The 12469-nt window shown below is 54.3% G+C and overlaps 1 protein-coding gene across 1 annotated transcript; it reads right to left on the bottom strand.

The window, feature by feature from the left end:
* Positions 1 to 7727: 7727 nt before the first annotated feature.
* On the bottom strand, positions 7728 to 10470 carry LOC104556100 (tektin-3). The gene is made up of 7 exons (XM_062010891.1): positions 9898 to 10470; positions 9641 to 9724; positions 9463 to 9533; positions 9150 to 9293; positions 8763 to 8985; positions 8519 to 8673; positions 7728 to 8334 (listed from the first exon to the last, which is right to left on the bottom strand). Exons 1-7 carry the CDS (start codon positions 10468 to 10470, stop codon positions 8118 to 8120), a joined length of 1467 nt encoding a protein of 488 aa, XP_061866875.1. The 3' UTR covers positions 7728 to 8117.
* Between the last annotated feature and the right edge of the window lie 1999 nt (positions 10471 to 12469).

Below are 12469 nucleotides of genomic sequence, written 5' to 3'. Positions count from 1 at the left end.
CCCTGCCCCGGCAGCCCCGGCTGCTTCGTGCCGGCTCGCCCAGCCTGGTTGCAAAGGATGCAAAATGCCCTTCTCTCCGAAAAATACCCACCCATTTCTCAGCCGCTGCCAGCCCTCCCCGCAGCCTGTGACGCTGCTGCGTGCCGGAGCGGGCTGTGCCGTCTGGAGTCAGTGCCATCCCTGACTGCGGAGCCCCGGAGCCCCAAAGGACTGAAACATCTGGAGCGCCGTCAGTACATTCCTCGCTAATGAGGCTATTTCAGGCTGTCTTGCCTCTGTGGGTTGCTGCACTGCTTTCAGAGCAGGACGAGTCACCATGCTCGGGGCTTCACAGACACGGAGAAGTCTCTTGCCTCCAGGGAGTGCAAACAAGCCTGCCGTTAGAGACCACCTTCTGATTTGGGGTTGGAGGGCTGAGATCTCAGCTGCTGTGCCTCTGGATAAATTATCAGGCCGCTCCCTCAAAGCAGAGGGAGAAGATGCACAGCAGAGGAAGGCAGCTAAGAAATGTGGGGGTCATATATTGCACCCCAGTGCCTCTGTGAATGTGGGAGAGCAAGACTGCCTCAGCTCCAGTCCTGAAAATGGTGCCAAAAGCATCTTTTTAAACATGGGACAAATAGCTGAAACTCAAATCAGGGAAAAGAGAAGCGTAATGAAAAGAGAAGCAGGTAATGAAGCCTGTTCTGGCCGAGGGTGATGGATTAGAAATGGTGGAGGAAGCCCAGAGAGAAATGCACATCACTGCTGTGCTCCTCAGACACTTCTCTTCTGGGAAAGGTGCATTGTCCAAATGCATCAGGGCTTTGGAAAAACATCTGCTGAGCATGTGCTGTCATGGCAGCTCTTGTGATGGGGGTTGGAGCTGCTCTAGGGAGCATGGCCAGTTCACTCTCAGCACTGGGGACAAAGCCTTCTGTCATCCTGAGGTGCTGGATGGTGACTGTGGAGGCGAGGAGGAGAGAAGGTGAGAAAATGAGCATGATCACAGCAGAGCCCTTGAGGTTTTGCAGGAGAGATGGCATCACTGTCTGACCCAGCATCGCTGCCTGACCCAGCATCACTGCCCAGCATCAATCACTGTCTGACCCACCATCACTGACCCAGCATCACTGCCTGACCCAGCATCACTGCCCAGCATCAATCACTGTCTGACCCACCATTACTGACCCAGCATCACTGTCTGACCCAGCATCACTGCCCAACACACCATCACTGCCTGGCCCAGCATCACTGCCCGACCCAGCGTCACTGTCTGACCCAGCATCACTGCCCAGCACAGCATCACTGCCTGACACAGCAGCACTGCCTGGCCCAGCATCACTGCCCGACCCAGCATCACTGTCTGACCCAGCATCACTGCCCAGCACAGTATCACTGCCCAGCACAGCATCACTGCCTGACACAGCAGCACTGCTCAACACAGCATCACTTCCTGACCCAGCATCACTGTCTGACCCAGCATCACTGCCCTGCACAGCATCACTGCCTGACCCAGCATCACTGCCCAACACAGCATCACTACCTGGCCCAGCATCACTGCCCAGCACAGCATCACTGCCCAACACAGCATCACTACCTGGCCCAGCATCACTACCTGGCCCAGCATCACTGCCCAGCACAGCATCACTGCCTGACCTAGCATCACTGCCCAGTGATGGCCAGCTCATCACAGACTCTGCTGCCATCGTTCCAGCACAACCATTCACCATCCCCTTCCCCAGGCCAGGTGAAAGAAGCTGATCTTAAAACAGGCATTTCTAAACTACAGAAAAAGACAGTTTTTCTCTCCATGTCTTCTTGTTGTTGAACTTGTTTAACCCCAAGATTTTGCTCTGTCATCACAATTTTAGGGACGTGTGTCCTGTTCCCTACCCTGGTGACTCAGACCATTAGCAAAGGAGGACTGGAAATGCAAAGGGGAAGAGGCAGAAACGTTCACCATCACCAACCAGCCCACAGTTCATGTGGGGCTGGGAACAAACACAGGGGAAAAGACATGGACTCTCAGGATGGTGAGGGTTGGAAGGGCCCTGCAGAGCTCATTCAGACCAAGCTCCTGCTAAAGCAGGTTCCCCTCCATCAGGGGCAATGGAATCATAGAGTCATAGAATGGCAGGGGTTGGAAGGGACCTTTAGAGATCATCCAGTCCAACCCCCAGGTTCACCTAGATAAGGTCACACAGGAGTGTGTCCAGGTGGATCTTGAAGAGCTCCAAGGAAGGAGCCTCCACAACCCCTCTGGGCAGCCTGGGCCAGGACTCCCTCACCTGAACAGGGAAATAGTTTTTTCTTATGTTTAAGTGGAACTTCTTGTGTTCCAGCTTCATCCCATCACCCCTTGTCCATCTCCAGGTGGGGTTGGAAACCTCCTGAGAAGGAGCCTCCACACCCTCCCTGGGCAGCCTGGACCAGGGCTCCCTCACCTCAGCACCAAAGGACTTTCTCCTCCTGTTCCACTGGAGCTTCCTGTGTTCCATCATGTGCTCGTTACCCTTTGTCCTGTCACTGGCCGCCACACAACAAACACTGGCCACATCCTCTCCATCTGCCCTTTAGATATTGATCAGCATTGATAAGGGCCCCCCTCAGCCTTCTCATCTCCAGGCTGAACAGCCTCGGATCCTGCAGCCTTTCCTCCTCAGTTAGATGTTCCTGTCCCCTGATAATCTTGTTAGCCCTGCACTGGCCTTAATGAAACCAACAGTTACTCACAGACCCCAACATCCAAAACCACCACCCAGGCTTCCCAGTTGGGACAGAACTCGGTGTCAGGACATACTCGGGTATTTCTAGCAGCTGTGATTCAGTCTCATCTTCTGCTGAGAGCACGTAAGGAGCCGACCTGCTGCAAGCTCCCATGTTAAACCTACAGAAAATACTGATCTAAACCTATTTTTAGCCACTTTTTTTTTGCCCAGGTTACTCAGTTTTACACTGTTGGCTTCAGCAGTCCCAGATATGGCCCCATTTTTAGGCTTCCAAGCATGGCCACTTGATGCTGTGAGCAGGATGATGCCCTGGCTCCCTGCAGCTCCCTGCCAAGGGACACAGCAGATGCTGTGTCTCTGCACTGGCTCAAACAACTACTGGAACAAGACCATGTGAAACAAATCCATTGGGGGATATTAAATGCAAGGACAGTCCTGGCAGCTCAGGAAGTCCTTGAGATACTGATTGCTGGGAGCAGCGAAAAGAGACTGGGAAAGGATCACAGAGTACTTGCCTTGTTCTGCTGCTTTTCTCAGAATCAAAGGATCTCAAGGGCTGGAAGGGACCTGGAAAGCTCATCCAGTGCAACCCCCCTGCCACAGCAGCACCACCTAGAGCAGGGCACACAGGGACTCATCCAGCTGGGTTGGAATGTCCCCAGACAAGGAGCCTCCACAGCCCATCTGGGCAGCCCCTGCCAGTGCTCCCTCACCTCAACAGGGAAGAAATTCTTCCTTGGCTCTGGCAGAGGCTGGATCAGAAATTTGCTGGACACCAGTCTGAGGCAGAACAGCCACTTTGGTGATCCTACACTGCGCAGACTTCCCTTAGCCTTTTGCCAGTGTTTTCTCCACCTTTTTATTCATTCATAATAGTAAAGACTTTGTTTTTTTTCTGTCTGCTGATGCTGTTTCAGGATTTCTCCTTTTCTCAAGCACAATAATCTGCATTAGTTATGCAATATACTGTAAACATGTTTTTCGGCAACCTTGTATGTCACCTACATTCCTATCAGACTCCTGCAGGACATTCAATGATTTTTTGTTTCTTAGACAGCAAACACAGCCAAGCCTTCCTGCTGAGTAGCTTCATGATAGCCTGGCCTTGAGTGTTCAGCTGGACTGATGTGAGGCTTAGCTCAAGCAAGGCTCTCCTCCTTTTATCAATTCATTTTAATTCATTTTCCTCCCTCCAGTCAGTGAGCAAGTAGTTTACAAACCCATCTCTGCAGAGCTGATTGGAATGATGCAGGAGGGTGGGAATACAACTGTGGCATGTGAAAGGATTTCCACACACTAACTTTCTCAGCAGCTTGGCTGATAAAGGCATCAATAAACCAGCAGTAAACAGCAATAAAAGCAGCCACAATGGTTCTTCAGACTAAAGGCATATGAGGAAAAGAAACATCCCATTGGTGAGGAAAGGCAGCTGAGGATCCTGTTTAGAAGTGATCTAAGGAAGCAAATCGTTTAATGGTATGAAAGCAAAGGCATCTCACACATCAGGGGGGTTGGACTAGATGATCTCTGGAGGTCCCTTCCAGCCCTACCATTCTGATTCTATGATCAGACAAGCAGGCAGGACCTGGTATCCATCAGAGACACAGGCTGCTCAGCTGCAACCCCAAAACAGCTCTGCAGTGGTGGCACCGAGCAGCTTTACTCACCAGCAGCCCAGGCACAGGAGACAAATCCATCCCTGTGCAGGAGAATCTGCCACAAGCTACATGTCTCTTGGCATTTCACCCCAACCCCTCTCTCAAGACCCATTTCACAGGACATTTGTGGCAGGGCCGAATCCCATCATGGGGTATGCACAGGACACACTGTGAGAGAGGGAAAACAGGACTCAAACAGAAGCACCCTGTCCTGCTTTGGGGTAGGATAGAGTTAATTCCTTCGAGGAAGCAGGAAGGGGTATAGCCTGGGCAGCTGAGCCGGGCTGGAGGGCAGATATTGGATCCCATCCTGCCTCATGCCCAGCCTCTCGGTGCGGAGCTGGCCGGGAGGAGCTCTGCCAGAGTCGCGGCTCTCGGCTGCCGGGCCGGGTCCTGGGTACTGAGCAACTGCCTCACATGCCAGTCCTTTTTGTATAATTCCCTCAGTTTTGCTATAACTCTTTCTTCTCAACTTGTTTTGAACTTTGTTCCATTAAACTGTTCTTATTTCAACCTACACGGGCTTCCCTCCCCCACGCCGTTCTCCGGTCCCTCCCGTTCTGCCGGGACAGGGAGGAGCCAGGGGGTGGGTTTTTCCTTATTGCCGGCTGGGCAAAACCGTTTTGTCCATCAAGAACTGAAGCACCACGACAGTCTCTTGCTCACTGCCCCCCCTCGTGAGGATGGCAGAGGCCCCAGTGAAATGGCAGTAAAAAGATCACCAAGGCTGTTGTGGATGGAGACAAGGGCAGGGAGAGCTCGCTGCCAGTTACGGTTCCAGGCAAAACAGACTCCAGTGCTCAACTGAGAAAGGAGGAAAGTTTATTCTGCTACCCACAAGAAACAGAACAAAAAGCAAAAAGGGAGCAGGATGATGAGAAAGTTCCAACCAGCACTTTAAGATCTGCCTCCCCCATCCCTCCTCTCTTCCCAGGCCCAGCTCACTGCTCCCCACATCTCTCCCTCCTTCCCCCTCAGCGGCTCAGGGGGCAGAGAGTGGGGGATGAGCTCAGTCTCTCACAGATGGGGGCAATTACTGACATTCTTGCCCTGCTCCGATACGGGGTCCCTGCCCCAGGGCACAGTCCTGAACCAACTTCTCTGGTGTGGGTTGTTCCCAGCAGCTGCGGCTTCTGCCCATACAGGGTCCCTCACAGGGGACACAGTCCTCGGTGAGCTTCTCTGGTGTGGATTCTTTGCCATGGTTGCAGTTTCTGCAGATACAGGGCCCCTCCCTCGGGACACGGCCTGCTCTGGGTATAGTCACTACCCCAGTGCAGGATCTTTAATGAAGTGCAAACAAATCTCAGCTTCACGAGTCCTCTCTGCAGGATGCAGGGGAGTCTCTGCTCCAGCACACCTCCTCCTCTCTTCCTTCCCTGACCTTGGCGTCTGCATGGTCGCTTCTCTCTTCCAACTCCTTGCACTACCAGCCAGAAAAGAAGCAAGAAGGAACAGAAAGAACCCTCCTCTTCCAGCTGCTGCTTCTTAAAAAGTGATGGTGGAGGTGTCTCATTGGCTCAGCCCCAGCAGTGGGTCTGGCTCAGAGCTGGGGAGAGTTTTGAGCAACTTCTTAGAGGAGCCATGTTTACGGCCCCCATACCAGAAATGGCTCCATGTCAAACCATGACACACACACAGGATTAGATGATCAAAGTGCTTGGGGAGGGGATGGTAGTTTTAGAGCATCAGTGACCAGAAGAAATAACATCAATATTGTCAACTCACAGAAAACCAGTGTGGAGGGAATGAAACCCCAAAGGGAGCTGAGCCGGGAATTCTCTGATGTCTGGGAAATCTGCCGCAGGAAAGTGGAAACTATTTGTGAAAGAAACGAGAGAAGCTGCAACTGAAATTCCTCTGGTCATGGCTCAAATAGAGGAAAGAAATGCATTGCCAAGGCTGTGTAGAGCAGCATCGAGAGGGCAGGAGAGCTAGATTAAATTTAGAGTCAGATAATTGCGACGCCACAGGAGAAGCCTTAAAGGAGTCGGGCGAGTGGGAGAGGGGAGTGTTTGTGGTGCTCTGAAAACAAAACTGGAGCAAGTGGGAGACGCTGGGTGCTGACTGTCACCGGTGCATCCTCATGGGAAGGCAGAGCTGAGATTTTTTTCATGTGAGTCAGAAATGAAGGTGGAAGTGAAATGAATGCGAAGCTGTCACTGCTGCCAGGACTCTGCTCAGGTTACTGAAAAGCATGAGCCGTTGGGAACAGGACTGTAGGTGCCTCCACTTCCCAGCGCTCGTCTGCAGACAAATTCATGGGGCCCGTTTCTCAAAAAAGGGAAGAGGCAGCTCTGCCTGAAAATCAGCCATCTGGAGCAGGGTATCAAACCCACAGAGCAGCCCAAATCCCAGGGTTTGTGAAAGTCCTCAGTGAAGGAACAGAGGGAGCAACAGCACAAAGCAGCTTGGAGGCTGGTGAGGGTGCTGGAAGCCCCTGTGAGTTCAGCATGTCATTGGCCTGTCTTAGGAAGGGAGGTATGTGGAGAAAGGTAAGATGGAACTGGATGTTTTCTCCTGCTTATGGTTGTTACCTTCTCTTTAAAAAGGGTGGCTGCTGTGTTCGATGGACTCTGGCTCCAAGAGAGACACACAGTAGAGGGAACTTACTTTTAGTCTGCATGTGCTAGGAAAAAAAAATGTTAAAAAGACAATTGCTTCCTCTTCAGGGCTCCTGCTGTGACGACAGATCCCACCAAGAAGCTGAGGCTGGACCTCAGCACAGGTTCCAGCTCTCAGGGCTGCCCTGGGCAGCAGGAAAGGCCATTGAGTCAGTGTGGGCCTGTGCAGGGAGCTGGAGTCATCCGGGCCCATGAGAAAGAAAAGATGTCTCAGGTCCTGAGAGCCTCCAGACTAGGCTGGGAGGTCCATGTCCTGAATACCTGAGGGAAGAGAAGGGACTTGAGCTGCTCCCCTGGGATTCTTGGTGACTACAGGCTTTAGGCTGAGCTCCACTCTGCTTGGGATAAAAGATTCAAGAGTGTCTCAGTGCCACACGAGTCTAAGGAGACAACTAACAAAGTACCTTTCACACTGAACCTCAGATTTATTAAAGACTCATCTCTTCCAATGCTTGTTAAAATAGTTGTGATTGGCAGCGAGAGCACAGGCACCATGTCACTCAGGGTGCTGGCTGAAGGTCTCATTTGTTTCTTTATCTACAAAACACTTTTGTGCTTCCACCAACAACCTACACGCAAGAGGTCCAGTTAGGAACCCACCCACCCCCACCACAGCCTTATCTTCAATGAGATACTCAAAAGCACTTCCTTCTTTTAAAAACTCAGCACTGAAATCTTAAATCACATTTAAAACTTCTTAAAAGCGAGAAAATTATCATTAAAAATCAGCATAAACCGGAAGCTTTTTGTCTTCAGGAAGAGAACGTGCTGTGAAGATTTGCAGGAGATTTGAGCTGCGTCTGTATTACTACACAACTATGGATGTCAACAGCTAATTACTCTGACAACAAGTGTCCCTGCCCCTTGTGCTTTCCTCCTGTCCCATGCAGGGTATTTTCAGCTACCACCATGAAAGAGCAACACCAGAAAGAGAAAAACCAAAGGAAGGATAAACCCAGGTAGATCATGTAACACACCGAGTGTTTAATTCCTACTCGGGTCTTTGAGAACAAAGCAGAATCTAATTGTAACACAAAAAAACATCAAGGCCAAACTGGGAGCGCACTTGGGCCTAACTAGGAGCAGCTCCCACAGCAGATGCGCTGAGGCCCGCCGGACCCAGCCTACACGTAGCCGAGCAGCCGCGTGGTGCTGGGGAAGGTCTTGCGCAGCCCCAGGCACTTCTCCTGCTCCAAGAAGAGCGAGTTGACCTTGATGGCCAGATCGTGCTCCAGCGCAGTCTTGGTATGAACCAGCCTCTGCAGGCTGTCCTCGGCCTTTCGCAGCTGCCGCCGCAGGCTCTGCACAGTGTCGTCGATCTCATACACCTCCCTGACCAGGCTGGAAAACAGCAACAAGCTCCCATCAACAGACCCCCACGGGCTGGCCTTGCTGAGGGGCCCCTTGGGTGCACGGAGGGAAGGCCTGTGCAGGAAAAGCCCCCGTGCTCCCTTGTGCAGCGCTGCTCCCGAGGGCCACCCCCAGCGAGTCCTCGAGGGCCGCGGGCCTGGTGCTGCTGCCTTACCGCAGCTGAGCAGGGTCCCGGCACAGCTCCATCTGTGGCCTCCGCGTGCGCTCGTCCAGGCGGCTCTGAGCCACTTTCAGCGGGGCCTCTTTGTCCTTGATGGCTTTGCGGAGCCCTTCGATGGTCATCTCCATGCGGAAGATTTCCTTCAGCGTCTGGCATGACAGAGAAGCACAGGCAGAGACTGGAAATGTGTCGCCCAGGGACCACAACTTGCCACACACACAGCGAGGGGTTGAGCTACCTTGGCCAGGTGGGCCTGAATCTTGTTCTTGGCATCGTCCGTCTGGGCGATGCGCTTGGTGAAGGCCACGTTCACCCTGTTGAACTGGCTCCATATCTCATTGGCCGTCACCTCCATCAGGTTCTCGATGGAGCCCCGCAGCTGGGCAGAGGCTGCCCGCTCTCTCTGCGACAGCAGGATGTTGTCGTCGCTGAACTTGGCCCATGACTGCGGCACCGAGATACTGGTGGGGGGAAGAGGAGAGGCTCACAGTCAGCCCGTGCTGGGAGGGCCAGGCCCTGCACAGACACAGTCTTCCCCAGGGGCCTTTTCCCAGGGAACAGCAGCTCCCTGCCAGGGGCGGCCCCCAGCACCCCACGATGGCCAGCGCTGCCCCTGGGCACTCACGTGGCGTCCACCCGCTGCACCCCGTGGTAGGAGCCGATGCCATCGGAGTGGTTCATCAGCTGGTGGCACTTGCCGTCGATGCGCTGGGCCACCTGCTTGTTGGACAGGTCCTTCTCCAGCTCCTGCTGGGCCGCCCGGTTGTTCCTTCAACACACAGGGACAGCCGCGGAGGGCATGTGTGGGTGGGAAGGTCTCCTCCCCGTCCCACGGCCCTGCAGCTCCTTCCCTCCCTCCCTCCCTCCCTCCCAGGCAGCTCTGTGCTCCCACCAGCCTCACTGCCTGCTCCCCAGGGAGATACGGGGCTCCTCCTTACAGCAGCTGGGCCTTTGCCTTCTTCAGGGACAGTTGCATCCTCTCCAGGCAGGCTCGGATGACGTCCACTTCCTGGGCAGAGAGAGGCAAAGCACAACCCATCAGAGGCCACGCTCCAGCGTCACGGCTCACACCTCTGCTGACCTCAACTGGGAGGCAGGATCTGTGTCCAGACTTACTGTTACAAGCTGCTTCTCCACCTCGTCATGGACAAGGTCGATGCCCATCCTCTTCTCCCTATGCAGGAGGCACTCCTGAGCAACCTGTTGGGAAGATGCTGTCAGTGCCGACTGCAGTGCTTCCCGCAGGGATGCTCCCCAGCTCCGGACGCGGCAGCCAAGAAACGAGAGGTGGGCACAGAGACAGGGACCAGGGCCAGCAGCAGCAGGAAAGGCCCAGGAGGGAGCAGCTTGCAGCCCACGCACAGGGTGCTCACCTGGAGGGAGACCTCTGCCTCGGCCAGAGCTCTCTCCAGCCGTGCCTTTGTCTCTGCCAGGGCATCGCTCTCCTTCATCATCTCTTCCAGCTCACGGCAGAGCTGCACCCTCCAAAACTGGATGTCTCTGAGTCGCTGCCCCAGCTTCTTGCTGTTGTCTGCCTGGGTCTGGCAGGTCTGTTGGTGTTTGTCCCGCACCAGGCGGGAGCTATCGGCCGTCAGCAGCTCCGCCTTGCGCCTGCACATCTGTGCCTCTCGGTAGTTGCTCTGGTTGGAGCAAGACCAGTCGTTGGGGCTGTAGCGGGTGAAAATTGCCCTTCTGTTGCACATAGAAGGCAGCATCTCGATGGGGCTCAGGTCTGGGCCAGACAAGGGAGCCAGAGTGGGGTGGGTGGTAGCGGCTTTGTAGTAAGCTCTGGGCATCCAGGGCAGGCCGTTGCTCTGCGGCACAGAGCAGTGAGCAGCATGGTTCCTGTGGCTTGAAGCCATGGGGTCAATGGCAGGCAGAAAGTGGTCAGGAGATGACTTGTGGTGAGTGGAGAAGGCTGTTAGGGGACAGCCAAGCCAGTCCATCCTTCAGCACCGCTTGTCAGGAACGTGTCCTGCACAGAGGAGATGGGAGAAGACAACCCCCCTCAGTCAGCTCCTGCACTGGTCTGACAGCAACACCTGAGAGCACAGACAGGGATGCTCACGGCACCCACACATGGCCTGCGCTAAAGCCCGTGGAAGCAAATCCCTTCCCACTGCATCCCAAGCCTTTTCCTAAGCTGGGGTTGGACTGTGGGGTTGGGATCCAGCTCCACTGCCAGCCCCAGGGGCTGTGGACACACGGCCACTCCCAGCCCAGCACTAGTTGTGGGCCAGGGACTCCATCCTCATCCTCTCCCTCTTCACTTGCACTTGGGCTGAGGACTCTGCAGGGGAGCTGAGCTTTGCAGGACTCGGCCCACAGCTGACCAACTCACCCCCATCCACAACAGCCACCTCTTGAGCTCAAAAGCAGAAAAACAGTCTGGATCTCACCTGACACTTGGAAGGGAGAGATCCCACAATCTTGTCAGAGTATCTTCTAACCAGCAGCCTTGCAGCAACCCTGCAAGGAAAGGGCAGATGGGAAGATTGAGCTCCCAAGAGCTGCCTCCGGCACTGTGGGGGCTGTTGCTCTTTGCAGGTGGAGGTTCTCAGCCCCTTCCGAGCAGAGGGCAACCAAATGGACCCAGCACAGCCCAGCTGAGGGCAAACAGCCAGGTGGGTCTGCTGAGCCGGGGATGAAGCTCTTATGTGGGTCTAGGGCTCAGCCCCTGGCACAGAAAGTCCCTATGGCAGCTGGAGGCAGCTGCCGTGTTGCAGAGCCGTGCCCTTCCCCTGCCCCATCCCATGCCTGCTGCTCCCAGCCTGGCTCAGCCCGGGGGGCTGGGGGTGCCTGGGGTCTGCTCCTCACCGTGTGCTGTGGGCTCAGTGGCAGCTCAATGTGGCCCTGTCAGGGATATAGTTACACAGGCCCAGGGAGCGTTGCCAGGGGGCTCTGTGACCTCATCCTGCCCGGGCAACTCCCTGCAGCTGAGAGGACAACAGGAATGGGCAACCCGCCCTTGGGCCCCATCATTCCCCTCAGGTGGCTTCCTTGTTGCTGCCCTGAAAAACCCCTTGTCCTTGCTGGGCAATGAGGTGCAGCCCCATGGCAATCTCAGAAAATGGAGGAGTTTCCTGGGGAGGATCTCAGCCAGTAACTGACAGAAACCAGCCCTAGTGAGTTTGGGAGCCACTGTGGCCGCTTCACTACACTGTGGGCTAACAGGAGGGATCTGGATGTTGTTTTCTCTATTGGCTTCACACACAGTCCAAGGCAGTGGGGAAAGGTGCTTTCACTGCACCCAACAAGCAAAGGCAATGAGGTGCAGCCCCAGGACAACCAGGTGCAGCTGTTGGGTCACTGTTAAGTGGGTGGACAATGCATGATTGATTTTTTGTTGGTCCTGCAAGGAGCAGCAAGTTGGACTCGATGCTCCTTGCCACTTGACAATCCTGTGAACTGAATCTCTGCAGTGTGCAACCCACTGTCCCCCTGGGCTACTCAGTGCAGACTCTGTGCAACCCAAAAAAGAAAAACAGGAGTGAAAATGCAAGGCTGATGCGCAATGGAGCTGCCAATTCTCAGCCCACGTTTGCCCAGTTGACTAAACTGGGATTTCAAGAGGTACATTTAGACACCCAAGTTCAAAATCTACTGCCAAAAGCTATGAGTCTTTCTGTGGCAGCTCCATTTTGTCTCTGCTAATACAGCATTGCATTGGATCATGAACTGCTGCTCTGAAAACACCTCAGTCCAGATCATTTATAGCACTGTCGTGAGTCTACACGTACCCATGGCATTGCCCAGTTAAGTCACTTTGGAATATTCCTCTCTCTCCTGGGAACACTGCACCTGCCAGAAAGGGATCCATTGTCTATTCCGTAGCAGGAGAATTGTCAAGTCACATACATTCCCGTAGGACTAATAAAACCTGAGAATCCCCCTGTGTGTGGATGCTGCTCTGCATGGGCACAGGGTTCAGGCAGAGGTGAGGCA

Source organism: Colius striatus, chromosome 18 (assembly GCF_028858725.1).
Source record: "Colius striatus isolate bColStr4 chromosome 18, bColStr4.1.hap1, whole genome shotgun sequence".
Taxonomy (NCBI): domain Eukaryota; kingdom Metazoa; phylum Chordata; class Aves; order Coliiformes; family Coliidae; genus Colius; species Colius striatus.
This window is presented reverse-complemented; position numbering and strand designations above follow the sequence as displayed.

Excerpts from the sequence above, each read along its gene's own strand:
- LOC104556100 (XM_062010891.1), bottom strand. The coding sequence starts at position 10,470 with ATGGACTGGCTTGGCTGTCCCCTAACAGCCTTCTCCACTCACCACAAG. Across the intron at positions 9,725-9,897 it reads AGGCAGAGGTCTCCCTCCAG|GTTGCTCAGGAGTGCCTCCT; the intron begins GTGAGCACCCTG and ends TCTTCCCAACAG. Across the intron at positions 9,534-9,640 it reads TGGAGAAGCAGCTTGTAACA|GAAGTGGACGTCATCCGAGC; the intron begins GTAAGTCTGGAC and ends CTCTCTGCCCAG.